The sequence below is a fragment of the Perca flavescens genome, chromosome 13 (genome assembly GCF_004354835.1).
Source record: "Perca flavescens isolate YP-PL-M2 chromosome 13, PFLA_1.0, whole genome shotgun sequence".
NCBI classification, from domain to species: Eukaryota; Metazoa; Chordata; class Actinopteri; order Perciformes; family Percidae; genus Perca; species Perca flavescens.
Window position 1 is genome coordinate 23,726,131 of NC_041343.1, and position 24,559 is coordinate 23,750,689.

General features: G+C 41.2%; 2 protein-coding genes across 18 annotated transcripts in view; one reads left to right on the top strand and one right to left on the bottom strand.

Annotated features, from left to right (window-relative positions):
- Positions 1 to 15,507, top strand: part of tcf7 (transcription factor 7) — a 73,005-nt gene extending 57,498 nt beyond the window's left edge. For 2 of the 16 annotated variants that reach the window (XM_028594869.1, XM_028594884.1), the window contains 7 exons: positions 2,713 to 2,802; positions 4,314 to 4,433; positions 5,427 to 5,589; positions 6,589 to 6,696; positions 7,536 to 7,583; positions 10,123 to 10,171; positions 11,588 to 11,883. In XM_028594869.1, coding sequence (XP_028450670.1) covers positions 2,713 to 2,802; positions 4,314 to 4,433; positions 5,427 to 5,589; positions 6,589 to 6,696; positions 7,536 to 7,583; positions 10,123 to 10,171; positions 11,588 to 11,697 — 688 coding nt within the window. In that variant the 3' untranslated portion in view covers positions 11,698 to 11,883. Of the gene's footprint in view, positions 1 to 2,712; positions 2,803 to 4,313; positions 4,434 to 5,426; positions 5,590 to 6,588; positions 6,697 to 7,535; positions 7,584 to 10,122; positions 10,172 to 11,587; positions 11,884 to 15,353 lie in introns of those variants that run through there. The other 14 variants (XM_028594871.1, XM_028594872.1, XM_028594874.1 and 11 more) reach the window with 14 other exon arrangements.
- A 2,357-nt stretch (positions 15,508 to 17,864) lies between these two features.
- On the bottom strand, positions 17,865 to 23,823 carry skp1 (S-phase kinase-associated protein 1). Of its 2 annotated transcripts, none has more exons than XM_028596251.1 (6): positions 23,644 to 23,823; positions 22,666 to 22,765; positions 22,223 to 22,296; positions 21,894 to 22,037; positions 18,688 to 18,828; positions 17,865 to 18,507 (listed from the first exon to the last, which is right to left on the bottom strand). In XM_028596251.1, the coding sequence occupies exons 2-6, from the start codon at positions 22,760 to 22,762 to the stop codon at positions 18,472 to 18,474; spliced, it is 492 nt and encodes a 163-aa protein (XP_028452052.1). In that variant the 5' UTR covers positions 22,763 to 22,765; positions 23,644 to 23,823; the 3' UTR covers positions 17,865 to 18,471. The 2 variants fall into 2 exon arrangements, with proteins under 2 accessions (XP_028452052.1, XP_028452053.1); XM_028596252.1 differs by lacking the exon at positions 23,644 to 23,823 and adding an exon at positions 23,396 to 23,504.
- Positions 23,824 to 24,559: the final 736 nt, after the last annotated feature.

The following is a 24,559-nucleotide window of genomic DNA, read 5'->3' on the forward strand; positions in this document are numbered from 1 at the left end:
GTGATTTACAGGCGTTTTATCTTTTTCAGACATTTCACTGAGGATTTTCACAAATATTAACAGCTAATCTCCTTTAACCCAGATTATCTGCTTGTTTTGGCCCCTTGTAGTGTGCTTCTTTGTTGAGGGAGGAGGAGGAGGAGAAGGAGGAGGAGGAGGGGAGAACATAGAGAATGAGTGGTTAAATGTCAAACTGTTGTTTACTGTTGTTTTCACTATTTGCCTGGTCTCCCCACCCTTGCCCCTCCATGACCACCTCCACAGGTCCCCCGGGCCTGTTGGCTGGTGTGTTAGTTGCCTTGGACCAGGAGGGGGTCAGTAATTATTTGAGATGTGTTTTGTTGTTTGTAAAGATGCAGCGTTGCAGTGGCGACCGCTGTGGTGGGAGCAAGAGTCTCACAAACATGTTGCATTATTAAATACAGTGAGAATCAAGAGCTGAAGGGGATGTGATAAAGCCTCTTTAACTTCTATCAAACAAGCCGAGTGAGAGTGAAGCACAGCCTCCACATGTTTCCTTAAGGAACGATGATGGCCTGTAAAGGTCGGATTATGCTCGGAAAGAGCTAGTTTGTGTTGTTCGACCTCGTAGAAAGGCAAAAGGGGGTGAAAAGCTGTCCGTCATAGAGATGGGGGAGACTCGTTAGGGTTTAAATGTGGGGATATAGGCATGTATTTTCAGGCAATTTCACCTGGAAGACATTCATAGTGTTGCACTTTATTGTTCACAATAAAAGTGGCAGAAATATTTGGGCGCCCGGATAGCTCAGTTGGTAGAGCGGGCGCCCATATATAGAGGTTTACTCCTCAACGCAGCGGGCCCGGGTTTGACTCCAACCTGCGGCCCTCTGCTGCATGTCATTCCCCCTCTCTCTCTCTCTCCCCTTTAATGTCTTCAGCTGTCCTGTCAATAAAGGCCTAAAAATGGCCAAAAATAATCTTAAAAAAAAAAGGTGGCAGAAATAGTTGTGTAACATGAAAAAAAGAGTGCTACAGAGAGAAGTTCAAACCCTGTATATTACAACTACGTGTGAAGTTGAAGATCATGTGTGCCTAAAATGGCAAGTAACAGCCCGAACGTAAGGAAATATGACTTTATTTTATTTCACATTTTATGATATTTTTGTACTTCAAGACAGTGAAATTGTATAGCAGGAGGGCAGTCAGAGGTCTTTTTGAGGCCTTTAGTGTCAGATCAATTAGTTACTGTAAGCATGAAAACGATTCCCCTCTGCAGTCATTCACAGACATTTTCAAAGCCATTACCTTTGACTGAATCAAAAAATCAGTTTGTAGGGATGTAATTACTTTGTCACTGGTAGTCAAAGGGTAACAAAGAACATGCACAAGGCGCAGCAGCCAGCACAATGGAGCAGGTCGCCTAGTTTTTCATTTCATTCCCAGCATTCCTCTGTCCAGCCATGCCTGTCACACGGGAGGTTTGTTTCTGTTTGAGTGTGGCGTCACCATCACTCAGGAGCTGCTGTTTGATGTGTGTGACCTGTATGATGGTGTATATGAGGTCTGGTGGGCCAACTGATTAATGGACTGATGGACGTATGCCTGGTGTGTGCCTGTTGAAATTAAAAGCCGATCAGTTAGTTTGAACTAACTGATTTATCTTTATCTGAGCAACACGTGACCTGTGTTGTAGTGTGTGACCAGTCAGGATGAGAGAGGACGTGTGTGTGTGTGGTGGTGATAATGATGATTGTAAAGGTGGTTTAAATGCTAGATGTGGATTAAAGTGCGTGTGTTTGCATATGTTGAAACATAAGAATGAATCAGTTGAAGGGGGTGGTTCGGGATGGGCTCTCAGGAGGTAGAAATGCGGTTTTCTACATATCAAAGGCTCTTGCTTACATCCAATCCCCACCCTCGACCTCCCGTGGTGTGTGAGTGTGTGTGTTTCTGTTCCCGGTAAGCCAAGTATTGACACACCGCTGTCAACAGTGCTGATCCAGACTCTCCGGGGGGGGATCACCGTGCACCACAAGAGCTTCTACGATGGATACTTACCATAGATGCAAAGAAGCATTAAACCCCAAGATTTTACTTGATTGTTTATTATTTATCTCTCGTGTTTTTACTTGTGTGATCTTCATTCTCTTTTTTTTTTATACATATTTAATTGGTATTGTTGGAGTGAGCCTGAGACTTAAGATTGTCATTGCCAATTGTAATTGTTGTGCATATAATACATAACTTGAACTTTATTGAACAATGAGATTTTTTTGATTTACTAAAGTATTTTTTTTTTATTATTTGTTTGCATATTACAAATGTAGCATTTTAAAAGAGAAATGCACTCATACATTCAAACACACTTACGCATATACACACGTTTATATGCATATACATCAAAAGAACTGTACGGGAGAGGTGGGAAGCTGAAGGCTTGTCCAAAGGTCTCTCCTAAAACTCACAGCAAGACAAACAATTTATATAAATTATAAGGAATAGAATATAAATTACAGGCCAACAAAAATAAGACCGAAATGTAGAGAAATTGAACCAGTCCAGCTTTCTAAGAATCCACATTCAAACTGAGAAGAAATGTTTTCAAAATGCAAACAAAGATGATGAATTGCACGACAATATGCACGCCTAAAATTCCCTAAAACAATGCCTCTATATCACAGTAAAGCTTTACCTGTAAAGCTAAAAGGCATCAACTGTTGCTGTCTCTCCCCCTCTGCTGTGCCGTGGCAGGCAGAGCCAGCCAGTCTATCCTGCCCTGTCCCCCTGTGGATTCAGGCAGCCCTACTCCTCCAACCTCTCCAGCGCCGCCTCCTACTCCAGGTATCGTAGCCTGCTGGTCGGACCAAGCCAGACCGAGCCAAGAAAGTAATAGGAAAAACAACAAGCATTGCTCTGCATCATAAACTCCTGTTTACAGCACATAAAAAATGCCTGAGTTTTCCATTTGCCATGTTCATCTCCTGTCAGCTTTCATTGGGCAACTGCTGTAAAAGTCCTATTGGAGCCAGTGTGCTGTAAACAGGACGAGTCCAGTCGAGGCAAACTGAGCTGAGCCAAGCTAGTCGCTGCTGCAGAATACAAACGGCTGACACGCACGCACGCACACACACACACACTCTCACTCTCTCACGCACACACACAGAAACACACACTATTAAGTACCATCAGAACATTAACTGCTTTTTTCTTGCTATTGCATTTTTTTTAAAGCAAATGTTGTGTGAGATCCTGTTATGCCGTCCCATGCTGCAGGCATTTTTGTTTTTCAAGGACACGCACAGGAACAATAAAAAAAATAAGACTGCAAGCCTTGTGTCCCCACTGTGAGTTTGACAGAGCTACAATGTCTTCATATTGTTCAGCTGGATGTTTTTTTTGTGTGTGCATTTGCTTAATCTGCGACTGTAAATTGACACATTTGACCCTGAACGATCTTGTAAGACATGCTTGCAGCAGACTGAGTCTTTCTCGCCACAGTGCTTTTGCCAGTTCGTCAAGTTGTCTGCTGGGTCTCGTACACAAGGCCTCCGACCCACAGCAACCAAAACCACCTCTTGTCATACAAACTAAAAGCCAGTATAAATTTAAGAATAAAAAGAAATTAGAAAATTGGTCAATCATTTATCATCAATATCACACCACAACTCAGACGGGAAATGTATCTTCTGAATTCACTATTTCTAAGCAGTAAACTAAAAAGTCTTTATTTATGCATCTTGTTATTTATATATTTCTGCTGCTAGAACTGAATTTGTCAGGTGCAGTAAACAACCCCAGCAGTTACTGCATGCAGGTTAAAAACAAACAATATGATTTGGATGGTGAAAATATTAATGGATTATTGTAAGATGTGTATGGGGTCGGAATTCAGTCCGTGCACTTACAAACAAGAAGACATTTGAGATGTGAAGGAGTATGTTCCTTGTCTCCCAACCTCTCACTCTGTAATGCTAGGCCGCCCTCTGGTGGTGACAAATGCTTCCATCTTTGCTGAATAAATTTAAAGAACCAAACCACACAGCTGTGCTCAACATCAGCACCATCCACCATTTTTTTTTGCTTTTTAAATAGTTTCCATTTCAGTCAATCAACATATCTGTTCACACAGCAGGAATCCTATGTTCAGCAAATAAAATTTGGCACCCCCAATGATCAACCTTTTCACGCTTTCAAGCTCATTGCTTACCAAAACTGACGCTCTTGCTTTGTCGCTCACCGTCCTCTCTGCCCCTGACCCAAAGCATTTCTCTAGACTAACCAAACCTTATTTATGTCACTCTGTCTCTCGTCCATCTATCTCTTCCTCCACCTTTCTCTTTCACCTCCACCAGGTTCCCTCACTCTCTGATGCTAGGCCCATCAGGCATGCATCCTACAGGGATCCCCCACCCAGCCATAGTGCCCCCTACAGGAAAACAAGAGCACGATCAGTATGACAGGGGCATGTATGTGTAAGTATTGCCTGCACTTCATACCACGCTTGCTTTGTTTTCCTCAGTGTTCCCCTTTCTCTGTCACACTCCTCTATTCATCACCGTTCATCATATCCTCCTCTCTTAATTTTCCTCTAGCTTTTTAGTTTGTATATTTTTGTACTAATTTATGCTCTGTTTATCACTACTCTTAGAGCATTTTGCTTGCAGCGTTTTACCATAATTTGAGACTGGAACTGAATACTATTTTGTTGCAGTATTTAATATATTTCAATCTTTACCTGACTCACAGTTCATGTTACTGTTTTCATGCTGATGAACGCAAGTATTGTCTGAGATTTTAATTCTTGACTAGATGGGGTGGAAAGAAATAATTTCAGTTATTGGATATATTAGGACATTTATAGGAATTAAAATTGTGCAAAAAATGAGGAATTCTGTAGGGGACATACATTTTCCCCTAAAGGAATAGTTTAACATTTTGGGAAATATGCATATTTGCTTTCTTGCCAAGAGTTAAATGAGCCGAACGATATCACTCTGTTCATTAGATATGAAGCTACAGCCAGGAGACACTTAGCTTGGCACAAAGACTGGAAACGGAGGGGAAACTGCTAGCCAAGCTCTGTCCAATCCACCTACCAGCATCTCTAAAGCTCACTAATTAACACATTATATCTCTTCTCCTGGCTTTGTTTCATATGTAACGCACAGACATGAGAGTGCTACCAATCTTCTAAACTAACCCTCAGAAAGCAAGTGAATATGAGTATTTCTTAGAATGTCAAACCTTTGCTCTAAATTTGTATTGTGTACAGTATGTCTGTTGCGTTTCATGTAATATATTGTATATGAGCAACTCACCAAGTCTAAATCCTTGTATACACAAATTGACAAACATAAAGAGAAAAAAACTCTGATTCTCTCTCCATCTTTGCTTAAATTCCTTTATCCATCCTTACCCCCTCCTCCTCCTCCTCTTCCTGCCACTCTCTCCATCTCCCCCCTCAGGAAGCCGCATATGGAGGCCAAGCGGGAGAAGGAGCCCAAGAAGCCGGTCATCAAGAAACCCCTGAACGCCTTCATGCTCTACATGAAGGAGATGAGGGCGAAGGTCATCGCAGAGTGCACATTAAAGGAGAGCGCCGCCATCAACCAGATTCTGGGACGACGGGTGAGGGATTCACATACACAAACACACACACACACACACACACACACAAAACTAAACACAGACTAATCCTGTTTCCAGGTCAGTTTGTAATTTCACACATGAGGCACATGAGAAGACTTTGGTAACGTGAACTCCTTTCCCCTCACATACTGCTACTGAGATTATAACAACACTGACTGGTGGTACTGGGATCCTGAGGAGTGATAAGAAAGTGAAGTATGTTAAAACATTCGTACAGTTCAGATGCAAAACATGCCGTATCGTCCACTTAGGAACTGTGAGGGCTGTGAGAAGAGCTTTTTCCACCAGCAGAAGTCTAGATTTGCAACCGTCACCTTGCTGTCATGGCACCTCAACTGTGGAACAAATTACTGCTTAGAATCCGCACCGCTACTTTGGTATTTTCTTTGAAATGTCGGCTTAAAACACACCTTTTAAAACTGGCTTTAACTTTATATCTCATGGAGTATATCATATTATTTATTTATTTTTACTATTTCATAGTAAACAAATAGTTATTATTAGTATTATAATGATGGTGATCAAAACAGACAATGAAAACAATGCCTTCAACAATCAGAACGCCAAAAAGTACAGTGTTCATAGCTTTAGATTTAGGATACATTTATGTTTTCACCTTTTTTCTATGGCTTTCTATCCTCTCCAATGGCTCCAGAATTTAAATATTAAAAAGGAAAATATAATAAAACAAGTGTGAACAAATTAAAAAAAACATGTTAACATGTGCCTAGTAAGGCCCTGATTAAAAGACAATAATTTATAACGTCTGCCTATATCAAGTATGATAATCAAATAATCAATCAGTGCCAAGCCTTGTTTTTAGCGTGATGACTTTTCATTTAGGGGTTGATTCACCAAAACAGGAGCCACACCCACCAAAGACTGTACAGTACACAGTATTGTGAAGTACCTAATTTGTGATAATTAGATCAAGATACTAACAGTTTCTCTCTTGTTTTTGTGTGTCTGTGTGTCCAGTGGCATGCACTGACCCGGGAGGAACAGGCCAAGTACTACGAGTTGGCGAGGAAAGAGAGACAACTCCACATGCAGCTCTACCCGACCTGGTCTGCCAGAGACAATTACGTAAGTACTTCTCTTCTGACTCCTCATCTTTTTTTCCTCTTCATCCATTCTCCATACAACTTTTCTGAGCTGATTTTTAAAAGCAGATTAGGAGAAAAAAAAACATAATCATGGGGATGTAAAAGTATTAAGTCGAGAAAGGCACTCTTTGTTATGGAAAAGGCATGATTTCTATACCTGGGCAGTAGAGGGGACCATCTCTAATGTGAAGAAGTCATTTGGTTGCTATGGTTACAACTGAGCTTGTAGAAACTAGAAATGTGGTAAGAATAGTGTAATAGTGTTTTTAATGAAAAGTTGAATTTCAGAATCTCAATTTCAGAATAAACACCTATAAAAAGGCTGAGTTTGATTGACATTAAGCAGTTCCTGGAAGCAGAAAGCAGCCAATTATATAATAAAAAAAAAAAGTATGCAACAAACACCAGGAGCCAGTCCAGCCACTTGACTTCTTTCTATCTGGTTTGATTCCCTGTAAATAAAACCAAAATTAAAAAAAAACAGAACAGGATCAATGTAATGAACCAGAGCTTGTTGAACTGGGTTTGATCATATTTATTGTTCTCACCTCAAAGCTGAAGAAATGGATCAACTTACTTCCTTTACTGGCTACTGTCTCAACAACCTGCATGATTATTGGCTCCCAGGCCTTGTCAGTCAAAAATCATAAAACATAACGACAGATTTTTATAGCATGAAATGATGAAATAGGCCCCCCAGAATACGAGAGGAAGTCAAACCTGTATGGTGCATGTGTTGTAGTCTAATGTTTTGGGGATGTGCTGTATCTGGGCTGCTGTGTGCCTCTGATCTGTCAGTTTGCTGTTGAACTCTTGCAGGAGGCGGGCCTTAGCGGGGTCGCAGGGGAAAAGAGTAAAGCTGATTGGGTAGGGACACGTCTTATGGTGGATTTATGCCTCTGTGGTGGGAAAATGAGTATGTGAAGAGCTGCATGAAAGGGGTTTGTGGGTATTCCTGTGCAAAGTTTGCATGCACCTTCCAAAAATCTTAATGACTCACACACATCAGCCTTACAAACAACACGTAAGCTGCAAAAGCAGATCTGATTGGTCAGTTTTGACTACATTTCACCAAGTCTTGCACGTTGCCATGGTTATGACTACTAGTCAGGTAAACTGTAAAACACAGAATCACACAGAGGTATAAATCAACCCGTTTTGCTCAACTAACAGAGAGCAGGGCCGCATGGCTGGCCTCGCTGCTATAGTTTTATTTTTGGGCATCCATTTAAAAAAAATACAGCACCTTCATTTTTGTTAGTAAAGCTAAATACGTTATGGTTATACAAAAACACAACCTTTTGACACTGCACTTAGTCGTGAGTCATTTGCTTTTCAAATAATTACAGGTAAATCCTGTAATGTATAAATATTTCCTACCAGAAAACAATGAGGAAAATGTGTCATAATCAGGTGAGGTAAAGGCTTTGGTTGTAACTAAGGCTGCTTTTCAGTGACGTTAGATCCCTATCAGAGTGGAAACCTGTTTACGCTTCTCTCTGCTGTACTGTCTCATTTCTCTTCACCTGACTGAGCTGAACTCTGTAGACGGGCAGGCATGGCACACGAGTTATGGTGACACTTTATTTGGGCTGTGGTTTATAACACGTTCTATTACATCTGAACGAGTGCTTCATGTCACAAACATGCACACTGATTCAGTTCTAATGTCATTCTTCATTTGGTTCTTATCTAATTTTTTTTGCTGCAGCTGACAGAGCAGCACGAGGCGATGCCAGTTGATTGAGCAGATATTTCAAAATAAAAGCCCTGACCCTACCCGCGGAGAGTTACTTCTCTTAATTTCTCCTCACGATGTTCTGAATACATTATAAACCAGAGCTCTAGTAAACTGTGATCATAGGTGTAATAACTATTGCTGTATGCATGGAGCTTTGAGCATTTTCTAAGCAGCTCAGCAAGGCATAACACAGTGGATGCTGTTTGGTTAGTTCCTATGGACAAATGTCATGACTAAGTACTACTGTATATGTAAACATCACCCACATATGGTGGCTAAATGACAGGTACAGTGCTTGTTTTTACAGTATTAAACTATAGGGCTTTGGGCAGGTAACTGTGTACACTATGTCACCAAGTCAAACCTTTTCCAATCATTTGTAATGACAAGAATGCGATCAATCAGCCAATCATTCTGCACCTGTAAGGTGGAATTATTGTTGCCCCATTTCATCACACAAGTCACAAGTGTAAAGAAGCCAGAAACAATTGATTTATCTAAAATGTTCCTATTAGACACAGGGCAAGAGAGTCTGATAAGCTGAACAACTTGTGTAATGACGACAGATACATGCAAGCACTCGGGGCTTCTCAGCTGCGCTTAAAATATTGTCTGAGGTTTGAAAAAAAAAAAAAAAAAACAGTCACTGGACCTACTCGTAAAACAGGAAACAAAGTTCCTGAAGCTGTGGAGGGTTTCTCTTACGAGTCCTAAAAAAAACTACACATAGTACATGCACACACAGGGACACACACACACTACGCCCACAGACATAAAGCTTCAGAAAGGTGCAGTTGCAAGAGGAGTTGTTGTAACCACATATACAATGCTAACAGCGAGCCGAGGAGGGCAGACATCGAGGCGTAGGCGGTAGATCTCTGTACCCACATCCTTCATCTCAGCCAAATATGAGGCCTCACTTCACCATCACCGGATCTGCGTGAACAACTCTGATGTTTACCTCAACAGTCACACTTTGCAATCAGAGTGGAGATAATGCAAATTAATACGAATATGGAAACAACAAGATTTTTTGGATCTGAGGGGATCTGCAAATCTTGAAAAGCCTTTTTTAAAAACGATATGTTGAGTGCCAATCGATTAATTTTCGGCGACGACACATCAGGTTTTGCATGAAATTGAGTTTACAATGACATTAGTGATGCATCGTATTTTCTTGTTTGTTTTTATCTTTCTTGCTCTTTTTCTTGCTTTTGTAGAGCATTAAATATGGTTGCCTGACCTGGTTGCTGGTTGCTGCTTTTAACTTTGCCCTTTTTCATTTAAAATTGATATACATGTCACATAAGATTTCTTTCATATGGTGCAGATTGCTGTGGATAAAAGAATACAGTTTTGTAACTATATCACTCTCCAAGAGGGATTGCCCTCGTGGGTGGTAAACAAACATATTAAGCTAACCGGTAAAAGAGGAATCCAGAAGTTCTTTATGGAAGCCTTTTTCAGACAAAATCATAGAGATAGGAGGGAACAGCTGCACTCTTGCACAATCCCATTATCTTTACAAAAACAATACACACCAAAAGAACTGGATTCATCAGCTTCAGTCAAAAGTCTGCTGATGGTGAATTTGTAGTTATTTAGTCATTTCAACAGCTAGTCTCATTTAATTGGGGGGATTTTGTTTTGTTCTTTCTCCCACAGGGCAAAAAGAAGAGGAGAAAAAGGGAGAAGCTGCAGGACTCCAATACAGGTAAACGTGTAAATATATTGCCTATCTCCTGTCAGACATATACCATGAGAAAATGGCCAGTGTCAACTGCACAGTGTTTGACAGAACTCAGTTGAGCTTGAACTTGCGTTGGCGATCCGTAGAACAACATCTTGGTGTCTTTGAGGCAGGATGTGTCTCTAACGTCAAACCACCCACCCACTCTGCTTTCCACATAACCTGAATTATAAACATTTTTAATCCCCGGTGTACATCACTTTATGTCCTGTTTTTAGCTGTCCCAACTTTAAAATGTCTGACATCATGGTATTTTCCCACACCATATTAAGGCAATCAAAAATATTTCCCCATCTCTCATCTGAACCAATCACAATCAATTGACACACGCACACAGAGAAGTCCTCCACATGTCCCTAGTAGATCACTTGCTGTCAAGATTGCTCATGCTAAGTAAAAATAGTAACTAGCATTAGCAGGTAGCATCCAAACTGAGAAATGTATAACGTAAATGTTCCAAAGCTAAATTATAGAAATCTTAAATGTCCTGCAGGCAACTCTGGCATTTCATGTAGGAGATTGGTAGAAAAATATGGATGTTGGTAGATGTTAGTAGCAGAGCAGGGGATGAATGAGCAGCTGATGGTGAAGCATCAACGATGCCAATAACATTGCAAGCGTGAGTGTATTGCGAGTGTAGTGCCTCAAACTAAAGCTATGCCCCATTTTAAAAGTTACAGCTGATGAAAAATCTATACATTAACTCAGATTTTCAACAAAAAACTCTGATTATATATATAATGTATATAATATATTCAATCATTTTATTTGTTAGGGACCATGTACAGTTTTTTAACATAAATGTTGCCATTTGATGCATTGCACCAGAGTTAGCCTTAGGCTAATTTACATCTGCAGTCCCTAGGCAGGGCACAATATTTTTTTCAATATTTTAATATCAGGCCCAACGTCAGCCTCAAGCGGCGCAGTAGTAAAAGTGTATTTCTGGATTTGAGGAGTGCTGACCTCCTGAGATAAAGCAGTTCATGACCTTTTTAAAATCCTGTACTAACAGTGTCACAGCACGGCTGCCCTCTCTCTGTCTCTCTCTGTACGCCCTAACAGCCTGTTTCCAGGATGTCTGACTGTTTGTTTAACTAAGTCGTGTGGTTATTCTGCTGGTCGTGGATGTTTTTGCTGTGCTGTAACCGGCTACTAACAGTTTGACTTTGAACGGACAGCCCAGTTGGTGCTTTTTCCTGCCCTGACATGCGTTTGTGTCTCTTTCTTTATTTTTCTACTCTTTGTCTGGCTTTATCTCTCCTCTCTCTGTCCTTGCCCTCTCTAACCTCTTTCCCTCGTCTTCTTCTTCTTTTTCTGCTCCTCTCTATTTTTACTTTTCCTCCCTTTTGTTTTGTGCATGCTGTGCATTGTGCTCAGACCCGGGCTCTCCTAAGAAATGCCGGGCTCGCTTCGGCCTCAACCAACAAACGGACTGGTGCGGTCCTTGCAGGTGTGTACCAAACATCCACCCCATACCCACTCCGTAGCATTGCACTGCTGTCGTCCAACAAACAGACTAACCTCATCTTTCCTCCCATTGAACCATCTGTCCATCAGTGCATCACTTTCCTCTGATAGAGTCACAGTAGTTACGTTTCTCAAAGGCGGAGCTTCTCTGGAGGTGGTAATCATCTCCTCATTCTGATCAAGTTCACAAGGCATTATCCTTTTAATTCCTTCCTCTCTCACTCTTCAGCTTTTTCATTCATCTTTAGTTACTACTTAAGTCACCAAGCTCCACCCACTGACGGTTAACTCAACCAATGAGATTATGTCTGCCTCAAGACGAGCTCCGCCTTCAAAGAATGTTTGTCCAGCTGAAGTCTGCATGCTGTCTGTCACTAACTCGCTGCTCTGCAAATTGAAGCATTATAATCATGGATACGTAGTTGCATAGTAGTTAAAGAAATGCAATAAGGACAAATTTTCACAGTTGGAAAAAAAGTATCAAAACATCCCAAACAATACACTCTTGCAGTATAATCATATCACTTTAAGTCCGAAGCATTAGGCTCCACATTCTAAGGTTTATTGTCAGGTTTACAGTTCCAGGATCAGTAATATTGTCAGGTCCAGTGAGGCATCACAGGTGAAAACAAACACTTAACCCGCATTTATTTAAATGTTTCTCCGTGTGATGTCTCGTCTAGAGGTCAGAGGTGGTTTGGGCTCTGAGCTGCGTTGCGTTATACAGGCCCTGTAAAGTGAATGTGGTTAAAGGAGAATACCACTCTGGTACTCAAAACAAAAACATACCTACATGTCAGTGGAGTGATATCAGAGGGAATCTTTCTCTGCTTCCTCACTGATCGTTTTTTTACACTTTTCATCACCGAGTTGAACTTCTAACGTAACATATTTATGAATTCAGTAAGTTTGTGCCGTAAAATGTCCAAAGGTCAGACGTTCCTACAAGGAAAAATGTCAAACTTGTTATTGTAACTTGTAACTTCGGGCCGAATCTAGAGTTCTGCTGAGAACACAAAAAAAAACATGAAGTCATTATAATAAGGGAACTTCTAACTTGTTGGGTAGTAGTTCTTACATAATCATTAGCATTAATGCCAGTTTGCAACTATGCAAAACTATGCAAATATTTACAAGTAAGCTTTGTTGTAATTCAGTAGCAAAGGTTGCCAAATAGAATTCATTAGATCATTTTCTCTCTTGGTTGTAATTAGGAATTAAAGCTAGGAAGTTGCCAGTTTCCTCACTGCGAGCAAAGGGTTAGCCTGAGCGAGCTGGAATAAGATTTTTTTAATAGTTATAAAACAAAAACGGGAAACATGCTTTACAAAGTTTAGTATAATCAATTGCCCCTGGCAACACAGGGTGTTATATTTATTTATCTGCCAGAGCTGTCCATCCAAACTTACCAAAGACTTATTCACTACAACAGCTACATTGATCCCAGTGGTGTTTCCTGACCTCAGTTTCTCTAGAATAAGACAGAAACCGTTCTAGTACAATAGAAATCAGAAGCACCCCCTCCCCCCCCTGCCCCCTCCCCCTCCCCATCACCTCGCAGCAGGATTTTACAGTAGACGCCAGTCGACAGCTTCGCTGCAGGAGTCAGGGATCTGTGTGGTTCTGCAGAAAAGCTTCTACCACCACAGGGCTGTAGCAACCCCGTCGTCTTCCCCACCATCACGTCATGGAAATCGAAGTGTGTGTGTGTGCGTGCGTTTCGGTTTGATAGAACAAAGGGGGGTGAATGTGGTTAGAGCAAATCCTTATCACCACAGCTCAACACACACACACATACACACACACACACACTCCCTGCAGCTTAGCATTTTGACGCCGTTCTCATGCCCATCTGCTTTCAACTCTCTCCATTCATACGATGTGGTAACAGGCGCCGTTTGATGGTGAACTCTGACATTTAGAAATCACTTTCTATTGCACTCTTCCTCCCTCCCTCTCTCTCTCTCTCTCTCTCTCTCTCTCTCTCCCTCCCCCACCTCTAAATATGGCCTAGCGCCTTTCCTTGCGGTTAAACCTGGTGACTCATAACATATTCTGGTAATGATCATGGGATCCTGTTAACTGCTTTGATGCTGCGCTCGGAGGAACACAAGTCTGCTTTTAAGTATAACACCTCACAAAGCACAGCACATCACTGCTGTTTCCTTTTAGACAGATGCAATATTGTTCTCCTATTTTAAGAGGAGCTCATTGTTTAAGACTAACCGTACAGACGTAATTAGTAGTAGTTAAATTAGAAGTAATGAGAAGTAATTCTGAATTGAAGTGCTATGCCCTGCTCTAAAATCCTGAATTATTTATTAATTAGCTTACCATGAAGAATGGGAGCAAGGGGGAAAACCTGATTCTCTCCAAAGTTCAAAAAATACACCTAACACCTTTCATTCTCAGTAACTATGTTGTTATTGTCTTGTTTGTTTAATTGGAACACAGACATAAATGCAAAAAAAAACAAAAAAAAAAACAATTTGTGGTTTTTAGAGGGAGCTACGTAACTACTAGCAACCGTTCATCCATCTGTGCAGCATCTCTGCTGGTTGCCTGGCAACTTTAAGGTCACAACAAAACTCCAGGAAGTCACAAAATGTTGTTCACCAGGAACTATTTCCAGCACGTCACTCCCCACAAAAAACCTAACATTGTTGCTCTTACATGTTTGTCGGTGTACCGATCAAACTAAAGTGGTCCCTGAGTGAGTTTCCGAGGTTTTTGAACTTTGGACAGAGAGCCAGGCTAGCCATTTCTCCCTGGCTGCTTCCAGTAATTATGCTAAGCTAAGCTAAGCTAAGCGCCTGCCTCTTGGCTCTATTTCCATTATGTTAGAATAATTGACATTATCAAAGGATAGACGGAACCGCCGAAGTTATATCATTTTCACTTGTGAACCCAAGGAGGCAGTTACAGTATCCCACAGCACGAGTACAGAAGTGACCTAACGAAAAGCTCTCTGACGCTTTTTATAATACCAAGTGGAATGTAACACAGTCGTGATACAGAGTTGATGTCATCAGCTGTTATCTGATAAAAGACGATGTCGTCTCATTTATCTGGTCTGGGAGGGCATGTGTGCCCTCAGGAACACACCGGGCTTTAGACAAGCACAAAACCAGTGGCTCCCATGTTACCTTGTGAGTTCAAGCAACGTTTTGGTTTCTTAACAATATCCACACACATCCGCAACAGTTTCATTTAACAGAGAGAGAAAATAGTAATCCGTATAATATTATTCTATGCAAACAGTTCGAAAAGTATGTAAATCAGCAAATAAGCAAATTTCCCCAAATGTTACTTTAACGCAATCTTTAATATTTTACCTTAGATTGACACCAATATTGCAATTATGTTGTTACTTTTTTCCTTATAAAAGACAGGGACTTAGAGGTCCACTTATTTGACACAATAGCCTTTATTTATTTTTAACTAGAAAATAATTAGTTAGGAGCCTAGAATTTCCCAAATATATTTCCTAATCTGGATTGGTGATGTTTTGGACATTTAACCCTTCATTTACATATGTACACAGGCTGACACTAATACTTCTCTGTTGTTCATTATGACATTATACTGTATATGTCTCCCTTTTCATTGACATCAGTGTGAATGATGCATCTTCATTAAAGCCTGCTGACGTTTACCATCCACACTTTATTCACAGATAACTCTCTCTGACTGTCCCTAGGAGGAAAAAGAAGTGCATTCGCTACCTTCAAGGAGGAGGCTGCCCCAGCCCAACTTCTTCAGATTTAAGTGCTATAGACTCTCCCCCGTCCCCCGCCCGCCACCGTCTCTACCAGCACCAGCTCCCCCCCTCCCCGGGCTGCTCCCCACCCACCTCGCCGTCAACACACCTCCCCTTGTCTCCGCCAGCACACACGCGCTCACACACGCGCTTACCCCCGCAGCAGTCCGCCGGCAAGCGCGGCGACCTCCGTCAGCCCGCGACCAAACACGCCCACACGCACCCGGGACCGACGGGCAAGCAGACGCACGGCTCGACGACGGCGCTGTCGGCCGCCAAGGCCGCAGGACTCTCTCTCAAAGTGCTAACAGAGTCTCAGTGATCGCTCTGGTCCGCTCACATCCCTGACCCCACGAAGTCCATCTTCCTCACCTGCCATCATTCTCACATTATCCATAACCTGCGGTCCTTTATTATTATTTCTTTTTTTTTTTTACGATTTAAACTACAATAGGAGTGACCGAGCGCGGCAGGGTGGAGTAGTGAAGAAAGGGGAGCCATCCTTCACCCAGGTGACAGCCTGCGTCCGCCCTGCTCGATGGCCCCAGAGTAAGATACTAGCTGTGTGTCAGTTCAGAGGCTGGATCCTCCACAGTCGGTGTTTCTAGACAGAACACACAGATAAACAGGTCAACGAGGCCCATTCCTCCTCAAAGCCCCCTTCAATTGGTCAATTATTTAATCAAGCATTCAGCCCGAAAGTCTGGAAATATTTGGCAGATGTACGGGTTCATCAATCGCTGGTAAATTGTTAGCAGCCTGCCCATGTTAATGAGGTCAGTATGAACCAATAACCATACAGTAATCCTACTGTACATTTGTGACTTCCTGGTCACGAAGCTAATTGTTGACGAGGAACACGCGAGCGTAGCAGAGTCTGTGAGGCTTTACCGTGTCATTGGGAAGAGAAGCCTCTGTCAGGCGGTCCACTGAACGATCCGCTTTTTGGAGCCCCATCCTTGGGAGGATGAACACCCCCCCCCCCCCCCCCCCCCATACCTGCGCTGAAGGTAGAATCAATCTGGAGCCTAAAGATCTGTGGTTCTTTGGCTCCATCTGCTGCAGTTCAACGCAACTAAAGCAATTAGTTTTGCCATCGAGGACAGCTTTGCCTCCTGAGAAACAATTTTACAACTAAAACTCCCAAGCCTCTCTCTTTTATTTTTTTCTTAAACCGGCCCTGTGCTTTGACCTCCATGACAATCAAACAAAATGTATCGTAAATGAGCTCTTTGTTAAATGAACCACATCAACACTGCCTCATCTTCAGTGTTGTTACATATACACTTCTCTCCAAATGTAAAGGTTTACATCCACCACCATCCCTCAGACCGAACCAGAGGGGAGCAGAGAGCAGCAACCAGCCAGCCTGACCAGTACAACCTCGCCTGTTTTTTTTAGCTGCCATTTTGTCAACAGTACGACTTCCGTTTCATTCCATTTGTAAACATTTTTACAACTACCTGTGTGCAGCCCTCAGACAAAGAAAGAAACACACAGTCTAATACATGACAAGAGCCTCCCCAACTGCCAAGTTACGTTATTTCTTTTAGGCACTTTCAGTCTCTCACTAGATCAGCTGTTACATTTTTGTTACATTTTCTCAAACAAAAGAAATTATGAATTTTGTGACTTTTCAGATGTCAGGTCAGATGTTTTCGCTGGTGGTGAAACCCTCAAAGATGAGGGATTTTTGTTTTCCTCTTGGCTGTTTTCCTTTGAACATTTTGTAGCTCTATGAACTAATCTGAGACCAAATGGGTACTATTATATTGCATTGTGTTGTAAAGTTTTATAAATGTTGGAATTCCCTATTATAATTAAACTTTTATAGGTTTTATGTAAAAAAAAAAAAAAAAAAAACTAAAAAAACTGTAATACTTACAAAAAAAGTTTCTACCATTTCTTAAAGCAATACATTGTGTTTGTCCTCGTATGGAATTTTACTTTGTTTCAGTCAAGTGTTACTGCCGCAGCGTTCAAATATTTTGTGTTCTCAATCTGTGCATGTTCCAACTTCAGTGTAACAAAAATTGATTACAAAGGCTTTAATTCTGCTTCCAGCTTCAAACTCCGCATACAATGCTGTGGGCAAACTGTAAACTGATCTTTTGTACAGCAAACCCGTTTCCCTCCAGCAGAGAGAGCTCTTGTGCTAGAAATAGCTTGTTTTATTTTGAGGATGTTCACGTCAGTAGTGGGAACATCTCGGAGATGTCTTTGTATTTTTTAACGCCTCAAAACGTATTCCTTGTTTTTGTTTGATGTATTAAAAGTGTTTTGAATATATATATTGTTCATGTCTACTGTAGTTAAAAAAAAAAGTGTATTTTAAGAATGATTTCAGTGAGTCATATTACTTTTTAAAATAATTTAAAATGTTCCTCTGCACCCCCAGTACCTTCAACACAAAAATGACAGACACCATCCCTTTTTATGAGTTTTATTTACTACTTCAAATGGTTTGATCATCCCAAAAGCCAGCATCTGAGCTGTATCCAACAAAAGATTCCAATTCAAAACATGAATTAGGAAAAATTACCCAATGCTGTGTGACAACACACAAGTACTTTTGAGTCCAAAGGACATTACGCAAAAAAGAAATTCAAACTTCTTTCCACCCTAAACTTCACTTTTCCTTTTAAGCAGTCCATCCTCTCTGAACATGGTTTCACTGAACAGATGCACTCAGAGCAAAAATAAAATATTCACTCTTTCATCTCCATTGTCAAAAGAGCCATTTTATTTCATTAATTACCCTAAAAGAAAAACATAACATGTCCAGTAAAAAAGACAACCTTAGCGATTAACAACAGGGAAACATTTTCTAATCTTTAAGGGTACGAAGCCATGAAACCAGAACTATTTGTTATGAGAATGCACACCGTGTGTGTGGAGACAGAAAAGAGCTTTGTTTAAATTAATAACACAGGAAAGTTAAAATGGTCATGCTATTGGTATGAACAACGCCAGTGCAACCAGTTAACAGGGACCATTCTTTTTCAGTGTGGAGTGTTGGCAGGATCTTGCCCCTTTACTTCTCTTCACACCACTGGTTCTCTTTGCGTACCTGTGGACGGTAGGAGAGACAAACGGGATCAGTTTCCGAAAATATGTGGGGGGCAGGGGGTCAACTGTCAAAGCTATGATCCCTTGTACAGAATAAATAAAAAAAAGGGTAATTTAAAATTAGGTTTAGCATCACTCCAAAGTAATCTATAACAAGACAGATGACGGGTGGAATAACTACCTGGGCTTCTTCCTCCTCCGTGAAATCATTTTTGATGTTGAAAGTCTTCCTGATCTCCTCTGGGGTTTTGCCTTTAATCATGTTGGCCACCGTCTTGCAGGTGACATCTAACAGACCTTTGATGTCCAAATAGTTGGCGGCCTAAAAAGGAAACAACATGGAGAAGATTAGGGGACGGGGGTGGCAGTAAGAAAAAGGCTGGAAGGACTGACAGACACCTTTAGCATTTCAAGAAAAATTAACACAACAACAACCAGCTGAGGCAGTTTTGTTTTCGGATTCATTTCAGGGACTACGATACATGGAGCTACTGAGGATTTTCACTGGTGTCATTTTTTCTAAAAGTCGAGGATTAATGCTGACGACAAAAGCATGTTGTGTTTACACAGTAAATAAATAGAAACAGTAAGAGGCTGCATTTGTGTTGCCGTCACGACGACTGGATAATATACAATTTACACCTGGCACCAACATGCAGTCTGTATCCGTGTCTTCTCTGGATAAGGAAAAACACATTGATTCAAGGTGTAAAAACGCACACAGAAAGCATTGCGATTGGAGTGCAAATTGATCGGTCAGACCACATCTGGGAGGTGGATGTTGTGATCAGATCTCAGCCAGGTGTAAAGAGTGTCCAGTAAGTTCAAAGGCCACCTAATGGCTCTTATATATTAGACACAGCCCAGCTGGCGCGCGCAAACATGACGTCATGGGATCGCCGTGACTATTTATACCCGCGCTGGTGGTCGCGACACTAGTTCCAGTCTTCTCCTGAACAGAGGTGGCGCTAATGAGGAAATGCTACCGTCGTTGCTCTCTCTACGGACTAGAAGAAGAAGAAAAAAAAAAAAAGTAAACAAATGGCAGAACTGGCAGCAGTGTTGTTGTCAATGCTTCAATTTGATTCGATGACCTACTTCGTCGGATCAAGCCTTTCATTCACCATAAAAGAACTCATCCTAACCCAGTAAGTTTACAAGACAGACTTGCAGTCACTCAGAGTCCTGGCATCCGGTTGTCTGCAAACTCGTTCAGACCTCCTTTTTCCGTTTTGTCACACGTGCTATAAATCGGGCGCTCTGGCAGGATATTACGTAATTTTGACGTCACGATGGCACGCGCCACCTTGGATGCGTATAGTGTATAAGAGCCTTAACTCCAGTTCTTTCTGCAAGCCCAGCAAAAGCTACAAATAGCAGTATTTAGCAAGTCTTACCTTGCAAAAAGTTTTTTTTTTTTATATAAACAAGACTGGCTGGAAACCTAGTATATAGCTGGACCGTGTATGGTGTGTGCTAAATTGTGGCCATATTGTTACAGGGATAGTCCGTTGTAGTGTATGTAAATGGGAATTCATGGATATGCAATGTTCCTGTAGTCCTAGTAATAGGTTCTCAAAGTGTACTTAAGTAGCATATCATAGGACACTGTTAATCTACAGTATGTTTGAGACAAATAATTGAGGACTGCTTTAATTTCATAAATTCAACAACATAAATCGTGCTATTCAACAATTTGAACTGTATAACTCATCTAAAGTGTTACTGTGTAATTAGGGTTACTTTTGCAAACAGACCAGACATTAGGTTACATCCCATGACGATAGGGAACATGCCCACAGCCTCAAATGTTAGGACGGAAATCAGCGCGAGATGACTTTCCCGCTTCAGCTCCCAGACCGTGGTCAGGAAGCACACCTTGTTTTAGTAGATGCTCCCTTCGGTGGGCTGCAGCGTTTATTCATAGACAAACTGAAACCTTCACCGTTCATTTACTAATAGTTGCGACTTTAGTCTTGAGTGCAAGGGCCTGAGTGTGTACGGTTGTATGCTATTGTATGTCGTTACTAAGTGCCGTTGCTCTCTGCCCCTTGGGGACAATAAAGTCTAATTTCTCCTCTACTTTCGATCGCCAACACCCGTCTGCTCGGAGTGCATGCACAGTCATTCACTTTCTCTCTCGCTCAACCGATGATTGACAACCCTCTCTCTATCTAGAGGTTTAGATATGAAGAACAGTCTTACTAATATTGGGACATTGATTCCAACCATAACTCCCAGCTCTACTTCTGAGTGAGGCTGAGACCAATAAACAAAACATCAAAAACTGACTCATCATCATAAGACTTCAAACTCATGCAGGACTCGAGATGCAGGACTCGTGAACAATCCTTTTTAGGAAACGTCTGAGGAGCTGAATGTTATTCCCTCCCTGCATAACCATTAACAAATCTGCTGCGCAACAAAACATGTTGACCACACCGGACTCTAGCTCAGAGACTTTGACTCTAGCTCAGAGACTTTGACTCTAGCTCAGAGACTTTGACTCTAGCTCAGAGACTTTGACTCTAGCTCAGAGACTTTGACTCTAGCTCAGAGACTTTGACTCTAGCTCAGAGACTTTGACTCTAGCTCAGAGACTTTGACTCTAGCTCAGAGACTTTCGAGCATCTCTGTCTTCCAGTAAACCCTTAAATTATTAAGACCAGATGCAACATATGCGTGTTTAATACCTGTTGAACCTCCCAGACACCATTTGGAGGTCAATTTGCATTCATTTTCATTTAGCATGGGAGCGCCCACTAAGCTACTTCGTCACCAGCCCTTCCCTCTTCAGCATCAACTAGCTTTGTGCACGTAAAGACATAAACAGCCGGAGAGGGGGAGGGTAATCAACTCAAGTGTCGGACACTCCGGCACTCCGACTTGTGTTTCACTTCCTGGAACGCCTATTTCCCAAATCACTCCCAAGCACTGATTAGGTTACCTTTCACGCACTCTGCCTGCTTATGCATCTTTTGGATCTGAGTCAACCAAATGAAAATCACTCAGTACTTTACAGCCGTGAATGTAATAGACCACAGGAAAGGAGCAGTAACAAAAGAAAACTTTACCAACAAAAAGAGGTACTAAAGCAAAAAGAAAATATCTGCAATGACAACTTTATATAATGTGCATCAAAGCAAATGTCTTGAGAAATCAAATTATAGAATACCAAAAAAGGTTTTCAGCAGTGTTACTGACATTACTGATGTGCATGTGTTGTGGAGATAAAAATCTGTTAACAAATTTGCATTTTGGTTTAAGTATAGGTGAGGGTTGGTGGTTTGGCATGGTAATGGTAATGCTTGTAGTTAAGATTATGGTCAACCTCCAGAGAATAAACGTAGGTCTATGTAACGTAAATGTAATGTAAACTACATTTACCAGAATCAGTTCAAACAAGGTGCCTTGGTCCACTTTGAGGAACTCCTGGTCCCATACAGGAATGTCATCTGTCCTCTTCTCCTTGTTCTCATCATCCTCAGGAGGAGGAGGGTCATCTTTGTGATGAGTGCACCACTGAATCACCTGAGGGACACACATTTTAACCAATGTAATGCATTACATTAGTTAAAACCAGTCAAATATGTATGGCATTAATCAGCACTGCACTTCAAACTGGAGTAGAAGGGTTTAAACACCACACTAAAATTGTTTGTCTTTGTCTAGTATCGCTGTGTTTCTTCTTGGTGGTGACGGAGTGTGTTCTGTACCTTCTTGAGGATGGCAGCGTTCACATTAGGGAGGGGAACTGGGTCATCATCTCCTTCATCATCCATTCCCAAATCTGTCAAATAATCAATGAATGCCAGACATCAGCTAATTCTAATCAAAACAATTTTTCCTTCATTTTCCAGAACAGGTCACTTTGTGATATTCAGGACTTAAGGAGCTAAATGTTTCACATCTCATAAAAGGTGTCTGTTGATGTATGGTGTAAGCCTATGATTTTGTGAAATGTTTGCCCATGAGGGTTGGGCACTTGTGTGCATGATATAGAAAAAAAAAATAAAATCAAATCAATCATCAGTAACATCTACCACAATGTGCATGTATTTAATTAATTTAAATGGCGCAAAGAAAAATAACATCACACCAGCCATGAAGCGACACAATGGACTCAACAGTTTGTTTTGATTTAAGAAAATAGCTATACCTTCTAACATGGTCTTGATTGTGACAGACTGTTTGGCTATCTCAACATCCACCTCGAAGATTTCCCCATCGGAGCTCTGTAGTTTTATTGTGGGCATTATCTGTAGAGTATAACAATAAGGTTATTAAATACATTAAAAGGGTACCTAAAGGAATATCAATCAATATTTTTCAAATTTGTCACATGGAACCGTATGGAGGTACAAAATGTAAAACATGCAGCTAATCCCATTATCTCCTTCAACTTGTGCATGATTTATCTTAAGGCAGAAAGTAAAATACAAAATTTGACAAAGTAAACTTGTATTAGCGGACACTTAATGTAACGTCTGGTCATTGCTAACGCTACCACTAGCTAGCTAGCTAAGCTAATATTGACAAGTTGTCATGTCTGTTATTCCGCTATAGACCTTACGTTACAGGCCAATGATAGTTCACGGTAGGTATCTAACGTTACAGCAATAATGATAAACCTGGTACAACATGCACACATAAATTAACAATACCTACGCTGGCGTTGTTATTACCAATATAAATTCAAACGACAAATTGTTAGCATTAGCTAGCGCTAACGTTACCTACAAGCTAACCAACGATACATTTAGCTAGCCACCTGTTAACACAGGCTAAACAACGGTAACGTTAATTCTAACCACGTTATTAACTAAATGGGTGCTCGTTAATGCATACAACACCAGTTCCGCATGTTAAACGCTAGCTACAATACCTACCTTGTGTGTATTTTTACAACCAAAGCAATCGTCTAATATTGGTTAAATAGTAGCTAAGCGAACCAGGCAGCTAGCATTACCATGCACTATGCTAGCATCTAAGCTTGACGTTACGCTAACGCTACGTCAATGAGGCCTCTTAGCAACCACACCGAAGCTATTCAAACAAAAATGTAAACACATTTTAAAGATCGATTTAAAAAGGTGAACGAAATAAAGAATACATTCCGCTTTGCGAAGCTACGTACCGTAAGTGTTTTAACTCGGATCCAGAGGTGAAATTCCTCTGTAGTCAACAGCAGGGCCTGACAGACTCGGAGGCACCAATCGCGGCTGGAAGTCTCTGGATCAACCTGGTGAGTCCTGCCGCCCGGAGGCTGACGGTCGCTTTGTCAGATACTGGAGGAGAACGGAAGGGGGGGCGGACCCCATGAGGGCTCATTCCCTGTTTATCTAACCCTGTTTTATTATTATTTTACATCAAAACACTAAATAAATATGCTTTGAGTTATGCAATCGTCAACAGGATGAGCTTGCACGCCATTTGTATTTTTTGGATGACATTCTGGTTATACAATTTGAAATATCATTATTTTGATTATTTAAGATACTATCTCATCATTTCGAGAGCTTCTCGTCGTTATTTTGAGATACTATCTCATTATTTTGAGAAACTATCTTATTATAAGATTTGAGATCTTGAGTAATTATTTGGAGATTTTTAGTCATTATTTTTTAGATACTATCTCATTATTTTGAGATAATCAACACACTCAATAGAAAGCATCAGGCTATATCATTTGTGTTCCACTTCTGTCTGTCTGTCTGTCTCCTTATCTGTCTGTCTCCCTCCCTCCTGTCTCCCTCTCTTTCTCTATGCCTCCCTCCCTCCTTTCTCTTTTCTCTGTCTTCCTCCCTCCTCTGTTCCCCTCCTTCCTTCCTTTAGTCTCCCTCCCTCTGTCTCTCCCTCCCTCCATCCTTCTCAATCTCTCTCTCCTTCCATCACTCCTTCTCTGTCTGTCTCTCTCTCTCCCTCCCTTCCGCTCTTTCACTCCCTCTCTCCCTTCCTTCTTCTGTCTCTCCCTCCAGGGTCATTTGTGATTTCATCCATGTATATAGCCCGTTTCTTTTCAGGCAATATATCCACCTCTCAGTTCTTGAGGG

Excerpts from the sequence above, each read along its gene's own strand:
- skp1 (XM_028596251.1), bottom strand. The coding sequence starts at position 22,762 with ATGCCCACAATAAAACTACAGAGCTCCGATGGGGAAATCTTCGAGGTG. Across the intron at positions 18,829-21,893 it reads CCTTGTTTGAACTGATTCTG|GCCGCCAACTATTTGGACAT; the intron begins GTAAATGTAGTT and ends TTTCCTTTTTAG. Across the intron at positions 18,508-18,687 it reads CGGAGGAGGAAGAAGCCCAG|GTACGCAAAGAGAACCAGTG; the intron begins GTAGTTATTCCA and ends TACCGTCCACAG.